The following is an 18,077-nucleotide window of genomic DNA, read 5'->3' on the forward strand; positions in this document are numbered from 1 at the left end:
TTTTTTTTTTTTTTGGTCACTATTCCCTTAACAATATAGCATAACACTATTAACATTGCCATTTACATTGTAGTAGGTATTATAAGTGATTTAGAGATGATTTAAAATATACAGGAGAATGTGACTAGGTTCCATGCAAATTGTACACCATTTTATCTGAGGGACTTGAGCATCTTCAGGTTTGTTATCTAAGGGGTGGGAGGTAGCTGGAACCAATCCCCCATGGACACCAAGGGACAATGGTACTTCTGAAAGGAAAAGTGAGAAACCAGTGTCTCTACCTTAGAAAGCGGTATTAGTGGTGGCAGGAGACACACTCACTGTTCATTTTATACTCTTAGGCACATCTTAAAAGCCTATTTGCATGTATAACTTTTTAAATTAAAAATTAACAAACCCCCATAACATTCTCATAGGTTCGACCCCAGACCTCTAAATTTACTAGCAGAGGGTGGGTGCTTTCTCATAGTAGGGATTCAGATTTGGTACAACCCTTTATTCTTCAAGTTTATAAATGATTGAGATTCAGATTTAATCTCTTTGGACAAAGGAATACAACCAGAGCAAGGAAACCCTGGTTTTCTTGGCAAAGGAATCTGTTGTGTAAATTTGATTCTGATTCTGCAATCTAGCCCAGAGATCAAAGAGGCTACAGCATAATGGCATGTAAAGAAATGGCATAATTCTTTCATGTCTGAATGGAAGGGACGTCAACAGAGATCAAAAGCAGAGCCGGCAATCTGATTACCACCACCCGATGTTATGAACACTAGCAGTTACTTAGAATGGTGCAACCACACAATACCTAATGGATAACTACCTAGAACAAAAAGGGACAATAAGGTATGCCCTCCATTTTGTCATGTAATGGCCACCAGGGTGGACCTAAAAGAACTAGTTACATGTTGAACCAAAACTTCTTTTCCTTCCACCTTCCACCATCACTCTGGTTTTGTTACACTGGATTCTACCAGTAAAATAAAAATCATCTGGATTGACTACGTCCCCTCTGTTAGAATAAAAAGCAAAAACCTCTAAACTGGCTTTGGAATGATCAAATGAGAGTATTTAACTGAACAATTAAGTTCTTAAATCGAAGAGGGAAGAGACGAGCTATTTTAGAATATGGCGGCCATGGGGACCACCACCATATCTATTCTGTGTTTGTTTTGATCACAAAGGTTCCTGGATGGACTAGAAGATTCAAGCCAGGAGGGAAGATGAAAAGGAAAAACCTTAAAGGAGGCAGAGAGGAATAAAACTTGACACAAGCAATCAGTGAATAAAAGAGAGGGAAAAAATAAGATGTTACATCTCTGCAACTATTAGGAATGAATAGAAAGAATCTGCAGTGAGGTTAAAGATGTCTTTCACTTGTTTAATTTTACTGAAGGAAAAAGAGCAACAATATCTTGATAGTAAGATTTCACACTTGAATGAACTCTATTTGTAATACTAAAGTATTTTTGCTTGCTATCCTTTTACCATTGGGTTCTGATCAGCAATCAGAGTATTGCAGAAACTGTACCATATCCAATTTCCCATTCCTCCAGAGGGTGAGAGTGGTTTTTAGTATTTATTCCAACTAATACCAATATTATTCCAACTCCAAGCCTCCAGTTCTTCCAAGAAGAGTGTATATAATACATAGTAATATACATGTAATATAGTATATATCACATAGTAAAGTATATACTACTCTTCCAAGAAGAGAGTATATCACAGTAGATTATTGAACAGTGGTATACACAAAGCTTACTTGAGGAAAGGCTTCTCTCTTAGATATCAAACTCCTGCCTTCCTATGTGAAACCTATTTCAGTTTTAGCTACTGAAGGTACAGACAGACCATGATTTTTCTGGAGTCTGAAACAAGAACAAACAGGTTGCCTCCAAACTACATGAAGGCTTTGGAGAGGTCACTCAAGAGTTTTCATTGCATCCATATTAGAGTTGTCACATTTGGGTATGTCTTACCCAAATATGAGGACAAAACACTAACAGCAAACTTTGTGCCATCATCAGGGAACCAGAGGGGTCATGAAAAGTGGCCTCTCTAGAGTATTAGGTTGGAAATAATGACCACCAGGAGTCCACATGACATCCTGGAGTCAAAATCATGGCTGCTCAAACAGACTTCATTTTTTTTGAATGGGGTTATGAAAGGCATGGAAAAGAACATTTCTTAGATATGCAGCTGCTGAGGTTCAAGGAAGTTTCATAATTTGATGAAAGCCAAAGAATTAATAAGCCAGAGAGCTGGGTTTCTAGTTGCTTGATTTGTCTGAGTAAAAGTTCATATTGTCAATTCAAACAGAAGTCTCTAATAGTTTGAATAAGGGGAATATGGAAGGCATAATACATAAGGTCTTCAAAAAGACCTTTCATGTACAAAATGGACTGGATGATAACAATTCTGGATGACACCTTGGAAGAGAGATTTCTGTTATTACCACTGGGCTGTCTTTGGTGACTCATTGAAGAAATAGAAGCTGTGATGGTTTGGAACTTAAATCATTCTCCAGGCCATATGTTAAAGACTTGGTCACCAGCATGTAGTGCTGTTGGGAGCTAGGGCCTAGGAGGAGGAAGTTAGCATTCAGGATGTACCTGTGAAGGGGATACTGGCTCCTTCCTCTTTTTTTCTGCTTCCCTGCAGCTATGAAGAGAGCAGTTTCCTATGTCCTGCTTACCCACTGTGATGATTCCACAATGGGTATAAAACCACAAGGCCAAACAACGAGGGACTGAAGCTTTCAAAATTATAAACCAAAATGGGTCTCTCTTCCTCTTAAAGTTGACTTTCTCAGGTATTTTGTCACAGCAACAGAAAGCTGATTAACACCAAAACCATTTTTACATTTCCATAAATATGAGAGTGGGAGTAACAGCGAAAAGGTCAAATGATGGCAGGATCCCTCAAAGTGTAGCTCAACCTGCATCTTTTCTTTAAGTTCAGCCTCCATTTTCTTTTCCTTTCAAATCTATGTTCCTTAGCACAATGTTTTTAGATGGTATGAAATAACTTATGACTGATTAGAGGCTGCCATGAATTATTTCCTGTCCTTTCTTGTATATTTATCTTTTTTCCTCCCTGAGCTTATACATTTTTCAGAAGGCAGAAACCATGTCTTATGATTCTGTTTCATTCTGTTTCTTCCATGTCATCTGTTTCAGGCCTGAGAAAGTAGAAGGCACTTCTATGTGACAAGTTATAGGTTAATGCAAGGGTTATAAATTGCTTCTTCCTAACCATTTTCGAAAGGATGATGTTTTTCATTGAAATGGGGTCATAAGGACAGTTTTCCTCTAAATCTGGTTAAAAAAAAGTACCTGTGCAAACTAATTGCTCTATAAAACGAAAACACATTTATGAGCATCTGTATGAGCAGGTTTATAAAAACAATCAGTTATTCTCATTTTACAAAATTTAGATATCAGATGTCTAAGAAGAATTGTTGAATATTGGATTGGATTTAAAAAAGAAAAAAAAAGACCATTTCAACTTTTATTTCCTATTTCTTCTTCTCTATGGTTTAGTGATCTATTGATACTTGAGCTTACCTTAAACTTTCCATCTGATGAGAAGATGCTAACCCACTTATTATCATAATCTGCAATGATTATGTCCCCACTGGGGTGCACGGCTACTCCTGTGGGCCTCTGCAGCTGCCCAGGAGAGCGTCCTCGTATGCCAAAACGACTCTTGAACTGGCCATCATTGGAAAATATCTGTAAAACAATTTATGTTGATTGAAATGTTCACAGAAACCACTCAGGAAGAAACAGGCAAGGAGATCCGTCATAGATACTATAGGTTAGGACATGCCCTCACTGTTTAAGAAAAGCCTACAGACACATTAAAAGGCTCTTGGAGCTGGGATTGTGGCTCAGCGGTAGAGCACTTGCCTCGCTCACCCTGGGTTCGATCCTCAGCACCACATAAAAATAAATAAATAAAATAAAGATATTGTGTCCAGTTACAAACAAAAAATAAATATTAAAAAAAGGCTCTTTCCTTAACTACATGTCTGAAGACATGAATGGTGTGACTCCACATTGTGTACAACCAGAGATATGAAAAACTGTGTTCTATACGTGTAATATGAATTGAAATGCATTCTGCTGTCACATATAACAAATTAGAATAAATTTTTAAAAAAGAAAACAACCACTGATTTAAAGGCAGCATTAATCCGTATAGTTTAATCAATTTCAGCACAAATTTATTCTGGAATAGTACTGTGAAGATCTGTTCAGACTATTGAAAAGATAAATGTGAAATGAACACAAAAAGGTTCTTGTCTTATGGGAACTGAGTGACTGAAATGAATTGTGATAGCAGTCGCTTGGGTTAGAGTGGCCTGTAAGTGGTGTTGTAGAAAGGTCAGTTCAGTTGTCTGCCTGTCAACAGTGTTACTTGCCAGGTTGTCTAGATCTGGTTTGGGCCTTAGCATACGATGAAGCTCTTTCATTTTCTCTACACACATACGGCACATGTTAGAAGATAACGCAATATATGTTGTTGCCTTATGAACTTCTTATAAAATTCTTTTAGATGTTCTAAAATGTATATTAACATTATGCATGCATTTATATGTAAGATTCCTAAAAAAAAATGTTGTGCTAAATGGTTAAAGTACATAACAGATTTGTTGATAATTTATGCAATGAATTAATATTCTAGATTGTTTTAAAGATATAATTACTTATTTCCAGATTCTACAATCTGATTATAACCAATATCAAAATTTATATTGTTTATTTTGATTTTGTTCTACATTTACACATCAAATTAAAGGATAGAATATGTGTGAATGAACATGGAAAAAAAAGGCTCTTTCCTTGTACTATGAATCTTAAGTCTAAAGTAGGAAAATATGTAACTATATTGGTTTTATTAATATAAGTAGTTAAAGGTACACAGTAGGGACTCTACCTGGACACATTGATTGTTACTGTCTGCAATTAATATCTTTCCAGTTGTAGATGCAGCTACCCCCTGAAGATTCGTAAACTCTCCTTTATTTCTTCCTTTGGTTCCTAAAAATAAATGATAAAAGCACAAAAATCAAGCACAAGAGAATTTTATTTCTCAGTTTCAGAAAGGAATTACTCAAGCTTCCATTGGTAATCTGAGAATTCATTGTTTTTATTTTATATTTCCTTTTCTTGTAGGGCTAGGGATTGAATCTGGGACCTTATGTGTGTTAGAATGAGCTATACAATTCCCAGCCCCTACACGGTGTTTAAATAATACTTTTTTAAAAAATGAGATCCCTTCCTCCATGACTTAACCCATATGCTACTGAACTTTTCTTCTAGACCAATAAAGTTTTTGCAAGATCACTATTTTAGGGCTGGGGTTGTGGCTGAGTGGTAGAGTGCTTGCCTAGCATGTGTGAGGCACTGAGTTTGATTCTCAGCACCACATAAATAAATAAATAAATAAATAAATAAATAAAATAAAGGTCTACCAACAACCAAAAATTAAAAAAATCATTTTTTAGGCAAATGCAACCTTCTCATATTAATCTATACATGCATATTTACTTGATTAAAACATACCAATTTCCACAAAGACATAATAATAAAAATGAATATTCTAATCAATGAGATGCAACAAGAGAGGAGCTTTACTTTAGGAATTTTGTCAAAACTCTACCTTCTTACTCAGTAGCTCTTAGAAGAAAACTAGACCCTTGATTTTCAGAGCATTTAACAAACTATAAGACCACAGATAGTATGAAAGGGCAGGCTGATTTGCATATACTGGATCCATTTATGCATTATTTTCTAAGATTCAAGATCTCAATAACTGTGTATTCTTCCTGAAATTACAAAAGGTATCCCAACAGGGTACTTTCCAGATTAAGTAAATTAGAAAGACAAAGGGAAATTAATACAAGGAAATATTCTCACCCTTTTTTTTTTTTTTTTTTTTTTTGATTGGTACTGGGGATTGAACCCTGGGGCACTTTACCATTGAGCTACCTCCCAAGTCTTTTTATTTATTTATTTATTTTCATTTTCTTAATGGTACTGAGGATTGAATGCAGAGGCATTTCATCATTGAGCTACAATCCTAGCCGTTTTATTTTTTATTTTGAGACAGGGTCTCATTAAGTTGCTTAGGTCCTTGATAAATTGCTGAGGCTGGCCTTGAACTTGTGATCCTCCTGCCTTGAGAGGCTAGATTTAAGGGCATGGACCACTGCCCCCAGCTAGACTCCTTTTTTTAAAGGGACAGATAAGGCAGGGGGAAGAAAAGCAATAGCACCTATAGGTTAACAGTTATCTGTTTTTGTTTCAAAAGATGTTTTTATAATTTACTTCAATAGAACTATATAAGTATCAATGGATGGAAACAGAGTAAGCTTTGTTCCAGAACAAATGATCCAGAAGGAGGTGTAAATTTTAATTGCTTGAGAAAGAAAACTATGTCTTGGGTTTTATAACTGAGTTTTATACTCAAAAGAGCCATTTGATGATTTTGTTTTTAGATATCAACACAGTGCCTTAGGAAGGAGGACAAGAGGACCCATACACAAGGACCCACTGAGGTTGGCTGACTTCTAACACCTGCAGAAGTGCCACCTGGGAATCCTGAGCATCAGCTCTCCTGAAACAGATTTTTGGGTTTAAGAAATGAATCTGGTCATGGATTACAGCAGAGCTGCTTGGATCTCAAATGGGCTGGTTCTTACCAGACCCACATGGCCGTCACCTGATTGAAGTCACATCAGGTCTCTTCACTACTTCTGCATCTCGGCTACTCTCACTAGGATGAAAGGAAACTTGTGAGGTCCAGCTCCTCCAAAGAGCTTTTCCTACATTGTGAAGGAAACCGTACTGTTTTATTTCAAATGTACCTGAAGAGAGGATTTTTTATACTTGATCCACACAGAATACCCTGGATACACAGGAATATGGCATCAGGGAACATGCTTTAAAAATGATATGTCGGAGCCGGACATGGTGGTGCACACCTGTGCTCGCAGGTACTTAGGGGACTGAGGCAGGAGTTCAAGGCCAGCAACACTGCTAGACCCCCATCTTTAAATAAATAAATAAGGTGTGGAGGCATCTGGTGGTAGAAGGCAGTGGAAGGTGTAGTTATCCCTTTAAGGGGATGTGTACTAACGTGTTATTCATTTTTGGTCATTTCTACTGATTTCTATATAACTGAGCAACAGATACGGCAAAACTGAAGGACCACAAAAAGGAAGAGTTCTACAACATTCAGCCTAGAAATACTGTTAAAAGATAGTAGAGGAAAGGTTAGGGCTTCCAAAGAATAAAAATAAAAAATTTTCAAAAATATTTAATAAGCAAAAGCAGTGAATTTTGCAAAACAAGGAATGCACAGCCAGTTAAAGAAACATAGTTGAAAGAAGAGTCTTAGAACTCCCATTGGAACATGAACAAAAGAAGAAGTAACTCTGTAAAGAAAACCCAGGCTGCTGTAGATGGTTGCTTACATAGAATTGGAAGTGCATCTGGGGCTTGGAGGGCGCAGAGGTACAGGTAAGAAATACTGAATGTTGGGACCAATGTGATTCTGCAACCTGTACACTCAGAAAAATGAAAAATTATACCCCATCTGATTCAAATGTATGATATGTCAAGATCATTGTACTGTCAAGTGTAACTAATTAAAACAAATTTTAAAAAAGAAAAAAAAAAGAAATACTGAATGTTGGGGCTGGGGCTCAGTGGTAGAGCGCTTGCTCATCACCAAGTAAAAATAAAAAAATAAATAAAATACAGATATTATTTACAAGTAAAAAATATTAAAAAGAAAGAAAGAAAGAATGAAATGTAATGGGAGGGGGCGCAGGAAGACCCGGGTGGAGTAGAGAAACACTGACTTGCTGTGCTTTTGGTCCAGGTAGCAACAAAATGCCTGCAACCCTCCCTCATTTGATCTTCTGTCTGTTACTAAAAACAAAGCTCTATCACTCAGAAAGACTCCGCAGGCAGCAGCAGTAGATAAAAGAAAAGGGGGAAATGGAGAAAATAGTTAAGTAGAAGTCAGAAAGATCCCGCTTGCCTTCTGGAATCATGGAAGTGATGCTGCAAGACAGAGGAAATATAGAAACAAAAATGCACTTTTGTGCGTGTGATGTGGAGACATAAACATTCTTTTTGAGCCTTAGTAGAATCGGAAATAATTGCATTTGGAAGACAATTAGACTCCCTACTAATACTGTTGAGACTCAGGGGAAGGAGAGCCTATGTCCACCTGATGTGAGGGGCTCGGTAGCTGCCAATACGAGGTCACCAGAGCAATGGAACTAGGTTGCAAGTGAACACGCTGCTGCAAGAATGTGTACTTACAAGTTTTTTTTCTGTCTACTTTGATGTCAAAGATTTCATTTGATGGTTATCCAGCAGCTGGAAAAATGAATAATGTGAATTTTGAAAGGAACTATGAACAATTTAGCAATAATCCCATAAGGTCATTAAAGGAGTTTTTCCAGATGCTAAACTAATCTATGAAGCATAAAGTGAAGTTTTTAAGTCCAAAGCTTCTCACCCATGTTCTTCCAGGTCACTTCTACCCACCCTTCCAGGAGGATGACAGAAGGAAGGTGAGCCTGTGCATTGAATGGGGATCAACAGATGCAGTTTTCCTCTCACTACCCACTCCAACTTGGTGTGAAAATTCATGCTCAATAAAGCAAAAATACTCTGAATGGAATAGTGCAACAAAATCTAACTGAGCCACATGTCGCCTCGAACAGTTTCGTCAGCCATGCAGGTGGGTCACAAATGTTTGCTGAATGAACGAGTGCGGAAAAAGACAGGCATGGGAAAATGAAATATTTGAATGTGTTCATAGCATTTCATGTACATTATCTCATGAACTCTTTATAATAATCCCATGAGTAAGTAGAACAAATACTATCATTTCCACTTTATAGATGAGCAAGTTGAAGCTAGCCGCATCACACATGTAGTTAGTGACAGTGGGAAGAATAAAACCAGGTTCTTCTGACCCTTTATGTAACAATTTTTCCAACATATACATTGCTTCTTTCTAATTAGACTTTAAAATACCAGGTTTCAAAGGTAAAGGTAATTATGCTCTAGGCTCATGCTGGTCATATTTTTCTATTAATATCCTTTAGAAAACTCCATCCCTATCACACAGCATTTTAACTGCCTTTCTGTACTCCTGGCTAGACTATAAGCTCACTGAGACCTGGAGCAGCATCTGCCCTATTCACTGCTGCACTCCATACTGCGGTGCTACTGTGAGGATCTTGAATGTCTGGGCCCCCAGCCTATGGTGCTATTAGGAGGTGGTGGAACTCTCAGGAGGTAGAACCTCGTGGCAGGAAGTCAGGTCATTGAGGACATACCTTGGGCTGGGGTGATACTGGAACCCCAGGGGTACTGCTTCCTCACTGCCATGAGGTGAGCAGCTTCCTTCACAGCTGCTGCCTGGCCACAGGCCCAAAAGCAAAGAAGCCAGATGACCATGGACTGGAATCTCCAAAATGAGAAGCCAAAATAAATCTTTCCTCTTTTTTAGTTGATTATAATCATGGAGTTTGTTCTAATCATGGAAAGCTGACTAACAAGGATGAGATTCTTGAGGGGTGGGGCAGGGTTCCTATAATGACCTTAGATGTCAAATCAGCATGACCTTCCTCCTCACATATTTTAGGGAGAGGGTGGTGGCTTGCTGAGATAAGGCAGGGGTAAATGCATCTTCCTCTGAATGCATGCTAAGTGGCTTTACACACCCATTTTAAATTACACTGTTGCAGAGTACAAATGAGTGTTCCCTTCAACTCTCCATCAACATATAAAGGTATGGCGAATGAATCACACAATTTCAAACAATTCAGTTGTAATTCTTCCCCTCCCCCCCACATCTTCCAGTTCCCCTGTTGCTCAATGACTTTCTTTCTTTTTTTTTAAATATTATTTTACACTTGATTTATTACTTTTTTATTTATTTTTTTAAAGAGAGAGAGAGACAGAGAGAGAATTTTTTTAAAAATATCTATTTTTCTTTAGTTCTCGGTGGATACAACATCTTTGTTGGTATGTGGTGCTGAGGTTCGAACCCGGGTCGCACGCATGCCAGGCGAGCGCACTACCGCTTGAGCCACATCCCCAGCCCCAATGACTTTCTTTAGTAGCTAACAACACCAGCTCAGGCTTCTAATCCAACAAACTCTAATAGTCTGGGGGAAAGAATCCCTGGGTTCAAGGAATCATCATCAAGAGATGCTCTAGGCTACTTCTCTAAACTCATTCAGATTGTTTCCCAATACAGTATGAGAGTCCCACAGTAACTCACTCCATGGACAAACAAGTTTTGAGGCATGGGAGGTGCCCAACAGCTCAACTTTGGAAAACCACAGTAGTTAAAGGGCATTCAAAGGGCATAAGTTTCACTTCTCTAAGCCTCTAATTCTTCAGTGGTAAGGATAATTATATGATGTCATGGTAATTTGGCTCCCCAGGGTAGCGGCTGGGAGGGTGGAGGAGGGCTCTGATGGAGCATTTGCCCATTTCCATATCCTTAATGCTCCTATTGTGGCACATGTCAAACCACCAACATGAAACCATGGCAAGGCCAGTATGAACTGGCCCAGTTCTACACCCCCAGGGGTGCTTTACCACTGAGCTACATCCCCGGTCCTCCTCCTTGTTTTTCATTTTGAGACTCACAGTCGCACAGTAGGTGTATTATATTGCATTAGGACCTGCAAGAATATTATGTCTACTAAGAATTTTAAGTGAAATGACATATAGAAATCCTACGTACTAAGGATTTTAAGTGAGATGACATACAGCATACTCCTGGTTCAGAGAATATCTGTTCTCTCTCCTGCATCCATTCCCCATCTTTTCTTCCTTGAGCCACGACTTCTGTCTTTGACATTTCATTAAAGCTCATGGTTTAAAGGAACTTCTACTTTTCATTTACAAATGGATCTCTCTAGCCTTGACTTCTTTGTTGAGCTCCAAATCCACACTCCATACTGCCTACCTGGATGATTAGAACTGAAATGTTCTTGCTTGCCTTCTTTCTTGTCTTAGCTTGGTGGATGATGACACCAACTATGATAATCGACATTTATCAAGTCCCTGCTTTGCGCCTGTATTGTCCTAAGCCTTTACATGCATTCTTTCAATTCTTCCCACAGGAGGAAATGCATTAATGTCGTCCCCATTTTACAGATGAAGAAACTGAGGCACGGAGGTCAATTTTTCCCAAGTCATATGGCTAACGAGTAGCAGCTTGGAATTCACACCAAGACGGTCAGGTTTTCAGCTCTTCCTGTCTTCTTAGCTACTTATCTTAGTTATTATTTCTATACTAGAACTATGAATAATTTATTAATTAGTCCCATTTACTTTGCCTCCCTAAAACTATTGAGGTTTTATTCAATACCAAGCCTTGTTCTAAGCTTTGCTGTGTATTAAATTCATTTAATCCTCACAAAACCCCCTTATGAAGAAAATTCTTTCTTTCTTTTTTTTTTTTTTTTTGCACTGGGGATTGAACCCAGGGGTGCTTTACCACTGAGCTACATCCCCAGTCCTTCTTCTTGTTTTTTATTTTGAGACACAGTCTCCCATCTATTGATGATGATTCTTTTTCCCAGACTATTAGAGTTTGTTGATTAGAAGCCATGAGCTGGTTTTGTTTGCTACTAAATTGTTAGGGTCTTGCTAAATTGCTGAGGCTGGCCTCGAACTTGTGATCCTCTTCTTTCAGCCGCCTGAGTTGCTGAAATTACTGGTGTGTGCCACCATGCCCGGCTTTTTTCTCTCTTTTATAGAGGAAATGAAGGCACTGAGAGTTTAAGTAACTTTGGGGACTGGGACTCAGGACAGCCTAGCTCAGAGCCTGCAGTGTTAACTACCCACACTATTGCCTCCCATCCCTATAACACCCAAGTCCAATAGCTGGGAGTTCAAACTCATCACCAATTTCTGCCCTCTCTCTCCTAGGCATTTTACAAATCTGCTGTTTCCTGTCTATTCCATTATGTCACTCTTAATTCTGGTGCTCATAAGAACTCGTATGGACCACTGTGAGTAGCCTCTTAATAGTCTCTCTGCTTCCAGGTCAACATTCTCAATAGATCTCCTACTGTCCTCAGGTACTCTAGAAAGTCAAAATCTCAGTAAGTCATGACACTACACTACATCATTCAGTGCCTCCTCCCCACAACCTACAGAGCTGTGTTTTTCCCACTTCATTGTGTGTAAGTGTCAATGAAGCCTGCAGAATGCAGACTCAGTTCTTCTGCAGAGATTCAAATTCTGGACGTGCGGTTCAGAATTCAAGAATTTTCATTTTTACCAGGCACCCTGGGACATTCAGATGTGCATGGCTTGTGGACTATACTCCAAGGAAAACAGGTTTACAGAACAAGTCCCAACTCCTGACCAGGGAAACATAAGCTGGTCTCTGCTTGCATCTCACCTCATCTGATGCTTCAGGATGATGGAGTCATTTACAGTTCCTCCAACTACCCAGTTTCTCACGTTCGTGCCTTTGTACTTGGTCTCCATTATCTGAAAGACTCTTTTCCTCCTTCCACTTGAAAGGTTCCTCCTCAAAGCCAGTTGATGTTTAGATGTCATCTGTAGGAATGTTTCCTTAACTGGCCCGCCCTGACTTTCATGCTTGATTCATACTTAAGGGTTAGGGTGAGGGTTAGCAGCTCTACTGCTGAGGCACAACCCCAGCCCCGGGACTAAGTTTTTAACACATCTATCTTCTAAACTGGGGCCTCCTCCAGGATTGCATCCTTCTTTTTCTACCTCAGCTTAGCATAGAAAGTGCTCACAAAGCAGAGCCACATCTAAGTAGGGGGCTGGAGGAGGAATGAAGATGGTGAGAATGCGAATTGCAATTACTCCTGAAAATACTTCACCTCATCCACAAAGGGATTATTCACTTTCATGAATACACAAAATTGACACATGTATTTACGGTGGTGATGGAAACCCTAATATAGATTTTATAAAACTATGTACCCTTATGCACAAAATCAGTGCCACAAGAAGCTTAGTAAACTTGAGATAAGCCGAGGGGACAGCAGACTCGTGGTTGCCACCTCACATGTGCAGTTGAGTTTGGCTGATTTCAGGAATACATGCAGCTGTCTCCAGCACATGCACCGAGAGATTGTCCAAACCATGAATGCTCTATTATGCACTAAGAACCTGAAGTTCTAACATGAAAGTGTTACTGAACAAGAAAGTTGAACTCTTGTCATTATTAATATAAAACCTACCCATGTGTAGCCAAAAGTACAAATCATTGAAAAAGTAAGTTCCTGGGCCGTCCCTGTTTGACATTGTCTAATGTTGTCCCATGCATGTGAATACATGTGAATTTAAGCACTGAAGTCTGATCTGCTTCTCCCTGGGCCTCAGAACTGGGCCCTGATAGTGAGAGAGAAATTAAGGAGGAAAGTGAAATCATGCAGTCCACCGTGACTTGATCCTTCTCAAAGAGACACAGTTCTTATACAACACTACTACTGTCTTCTGAGTATGTGTGTGTGGGGGGGATGATAATGACATTATCTTTGACCTCAAGGAATCTACAGTCTTGTTAGGTCATAAGACCCAGGCATAAATAAAATCACTGTGGATTCTAAAATAGAAGGTAGTCGTTGGGAGAAGGATAACATGGTAAAAACATTCCAGAGACAAAGATACCCAGGAAGGAGAACACTTATGTCATTCGGGAAGCAGTGGAAAGCTGTGCATGGTGGTGCACGCCTACAACCCCAGTGACTCAGGAGGCTGAGGTTGGAAGATCACAAGTTTGAGGTCAACCTGCACAAATTAGTAAGACTCTGTCTCAAAATTTAAAAGGTTGGGTATATGGTTTAGAGGTACAATACTCCTGGCTTCAATGTCCAGGAATGAAGAAGAAAAAAAAAAAACTGTCCAACTACAACAAGAAATAAATAAATAAATATTACAAAAAAATAAAAATAAAAAGAAAGAAAGAAAGAAAGAAAGAAAGAAAGAAAGAAAGAAAGAAAGAAAGAAAAAACAAAACACTGGGCTCCAGCATGGATTTGTCCAACGGCATCCTTTTACCTTCCTGCTCACTCTGCATGAGATGTGCATGGTCTGAAACCATCAATCATGTTTTCTCTTTACCTCCTTATTCTCTTCACACTGGTCCCTCTGCTTGAGATGCCATTTTCACCCATCAATTTGGCTACATCCTACTCAATCATTCCACTCCTGCTTTAAATTCCTTCTTATTTCTGTAGCCATAATATAGCCCATCATAAAAGAGTAAGTCATACAAACTGTAAGCTCTTTGAGGGAAGAATTCTCCTATACTTTCATCAATAGCATAGTGCCTATTAGGAACCAAGTGTCCTAGAAATTTTTTTTTTTTTTTTTTTTTGGTACCAGGGATTGAACTCAGGGTCAACCACTGAGCCGCATCCCTAGCCCCATTTTGTATTTTATTTAGAGACAGGTTCTCACTGAGTTGCTTAGAGCCTTGCTTCTGCTGAGGCTGGCTTTGAACTTGCCATCTTTCTGACTCAGCCTCCAGGGCTGCTGGGATTACAGGCGTGGGCCACGGTGCCCAGCTAGAAATGTTTTTTGAGCTACATTATTACACACTGAGTGCTGTCTTTTGACTAGACTCTGGGTTAGAATATAAAGCTAAAGAAAAATTAAACAACAACTTAAGAATATATTTAACTAAGAAGGTGAGATCTGTACACTAAAAATGGTAAGACAGTGATGAAAGAAATTTAAGGTGACACAAGTAAATGAAAAGATATCCCATGTTCATGGATTGGAAGAATATTGTTAAAATGTCCATCTAAAAATTCACTGCAATACTATCAACATTACAATGACATCTTCCACAGAAATAGAAAAGTAATCCTAAAATTTGGAACCCCAAATTCCCCCCAAATAGCCAAAGCAATCTGAGCAAAAAGAACAAAGCTAGAGGCATCACATTACCTGATGTAAAATCTACTTCAAATCTATTATTAAAAAAACAGCATGGTACTGACATAAAACAGATACATAGATAATGGAACAGAATAGAAGATCCAGAAATAAGTCCACACATTTATAGTTTACTGATTTTCAACAAAAGATGCCTAGAACACAGAATCTCAGTCACACAAGAAGAGTCTCTTCAATAAATGGTGTTGGAAAAACTGTATATATATATATATTTTAATAGCTTTATTTTATTTATTTATTTTTATGTGGTGCTGAGGATCGAACCCACGGCCTCGCATGTGCGAGGCGAGTGCTCTACCACTGCATCACAACACAGCTCCCAGAAAACCTGTATATTGATATACAGAAGAATAAAATTAGATCCTGGTCTCATATTACATATAAAAATCAACTCAAATGGTTTAAAGACTTATACTTAAGACCTGAAACTATAAAACCACTAAGTGAAAACACAGAAGAGGGGCTGGGGTTGTGGTTCCATGGCAGAGCCCTGGCCTTGCACATGTGAGGCACCGGGTTCAATTCTCAACACCACATGAAAATAAACAAAATAAAGATATTGTGTCGATGTATAACTAAAAAAAAAAAAATTAAAAAGAAAAAGAAAATTTAGGGGAAAAAATCTCCATGACTTGGTCTGGGCAATAATGATTTTGAATAGGAACTTAAAAGTATAGGTAACTAAAGCAAAAATAGACAACAGGATCTTCCAAACCTAAAAGGTCTGCACAGTAAAAGAAACAATTACCAAAGTGAAGAGACAATCTACAGATTGAGAAAATATTTGCAAACCACACATCTGATATGGGGCTAATATTACATAAGGAACAATTCATTGGTAAGAAGACAACCTCATTATAAAATAGGCAAAGGATCTGAATTAGACACTTTTCAAAAGAAGATATGCAAATGACCAACAGGTACATAAAAAATGCTCAACATCATTAGTCATCAGGGAAATGAAAATCAAAACCACAATGAGATCTCACCTCAGATCTGTCAGGCTGCCTATCATCAAAAAGACAAACTGTAAGTGCTGGAAAGGATGTGGAGAAAAGGAAACCCTTGTGCACTGCTGGTGGGAAAGTAAATGACTAGAGCCATTATGGAAAACAGTGTGGAGGTTCCTCCCAAATTAAAAATAGAGGTACCATGTGATGTGGCAAACCCACTACCCAATATATATCCAAAGGAGACTAAACTGATATGTCAAAGAGACATCTTCAGTCTCATGTTCATTGTAACATTATTCATGACAGCCATGTTATGAACTCAACCTAAGTTTTCATTAAAGGATGAGAAGACACAGAAAATGTGATATAATGAAATACCACTTAACCTTTAAATAGAAGGAGCCCTTATAATTTGTGACAACATGGATAAACCAAGGGGACATTATGTGTTAAGTGAAATAAACCAGACACAGAAAGACAATTATTGCATGATTTCACTTATACATGGAATCTAAAACAATAAAAACTCAAAAGAGTAGGATGGGGCTATGTCTGTAGCTCAGTGGTAATGTGCTTGCCTGGCACATGTGAGGCACTGGGTTGGATCCTCAGAACCATATAAAAATAAATAAATAAAATAAGGGCATTGTGTCCATCTACAACTAAAAAAATTAAACTAAAAAAAAAAAAAGAGTAGAATAGTGGTTGCCAGAGCCTGGGAGTGGGAAGATTAGGGAGATGTTGATTAAAGGTGACAAAATTTCAGTTTGACAGTAGGGATGGGGGCTCATGAGAACTACTTTACATTGTGGTGATTATAGTTATTAACAATATGTTGTATATTTAAAAATTGCCAAGAGTAGATTTCCAGTATTCTTACTACAAAACTTCATAAGAGTGTGAGGCGATGCATATATTAGCCTGATTTGGCCATTCCATGACATATATATATATATATATATATATATATATATATATATAATATATATATATATTATATATATATTATATATATATATATATATATATATATATATTATATATATATATATGGATATGCACATATACATATATATATATATATATATATATACATACACATATATATACACATACACATCATCTTATATACCATAAATATAAGCAAATTTTACTGGTCAATAATAATAATAATAATAATAGACCAGTAAGACTTGCTTTTCTGTTCCTACATACCTGAGATGCATTGCATTTGTTACAGACTAAAATCCATATGGTGAAATCCCAACTTCCAGGACATCTGAATGAAACCATGTCTGAGAATAAGATCTTTAAAGAGATGATTAAGTTAAAATGAAACCATTAAGGTGGGGTCCTAATCCAATATGATTAGTGTCCTTTTAAGAGGAGGAAGAGACACCAAGAGTGTGTGTAAACAGAGGGACAACATAAAGACAAAGCCCAAGAGGATGACCCTGAACAGATGCCTCAGAGAAACCAACTCTTCCACACCTTGGACCTAGACTCCACCTTGATTTTGGATTTCCAACACTTGATCTTGAATTTGTAACTCAAAAGTTCTAGTTTTAGAACTGTGAGAAGATAAATTTCTGTTAAGTCCCTCAGACTATGCCTTTTTGTTATAGAAGCCCTTGCAAACCCCTTCATTAATAAACTCAATCATCATGCTGTACACCAGGCACTAAGTTCTTTATAAACATTTAAACATTCAAACACCTTTCTACCAGTGTCAGTGAACTATGATGGCTCCATTTCTGAAGAGCGAGGAAGGAAGAAAAGAGTATCTCCTCCTCAAAGAACAACTCACAGAGTTGGGGAAAGTACCCTTCTTAAGAGACAAGTATCAAGACGTGAAGATGGTGTTTATCACTAGTAATAACAATAGTAAAATTTTAGCCAGCATTAACTGAACACTTATTGTACATAGGTGAGTGTCAGGCATGTTATAAGAATTCTTTCTCATTTTCCCCCACAGCAACCTTAAAAGGTAGGAATAGTTCATTCCCTTTATTTACAGAGCTTGGGAAGGGCAAGCTAGTTATTCAGTGAGTACAGAGAATCAGGATTAAGACCCAGATGGGTCTGATTTCAGTATCCTGCACATTGCCTAAGGAAGTGGCTGGGG

At 38.1% G+C, this 18,077-nt stretch overlaps 1 protein-coding gene across 7 annotated transcripts in view; it reads right to left on the reverse strand.

Annotated features, from left to right (window-relative positions):
* TRIM2 (tripartite motif containing 2) overlaps positions 1 to 18,077 on the reverse strand; it is a 109,013-nt gene that overhangs the window by 14,392 nt on the left and 76,544 nt on the right. For all 7 annotated transcript variants that reach the window (XM_081303628.1, XM_081303627.1, XM_081303632.1 and 4 more), the window contains exons 7-8: positions 4,939 to 5,042; positions 3,564 to 3,731 (exon numbers count right to left, since the gene is read on the reverse strand). In XM_081303628.1, coding sequence (XP_081159754.1) covers positions 3,564 to 3,731; positions 4,939 to 5,042 — 272 coding nt within the window. The remainder of the gene's footprint in view (positions 1 to 3,563; positions 3,732 to 4,938; positions 5,043 to 18,077) is intronic.

This window comes from Spermophilus citellus (genome assembly GCF_964194105.1).
Source record: "Spermophilus citellus genome assembly, chromosome: 8".
In the NCBI taxonomy this organism is placed as follows: domain Eukaryota; kingdom Metazoa; phylum Chordata; class Mammalia; order Rodentia; family Sciuridae; genus Spermophilus; species Spermophilus citellus.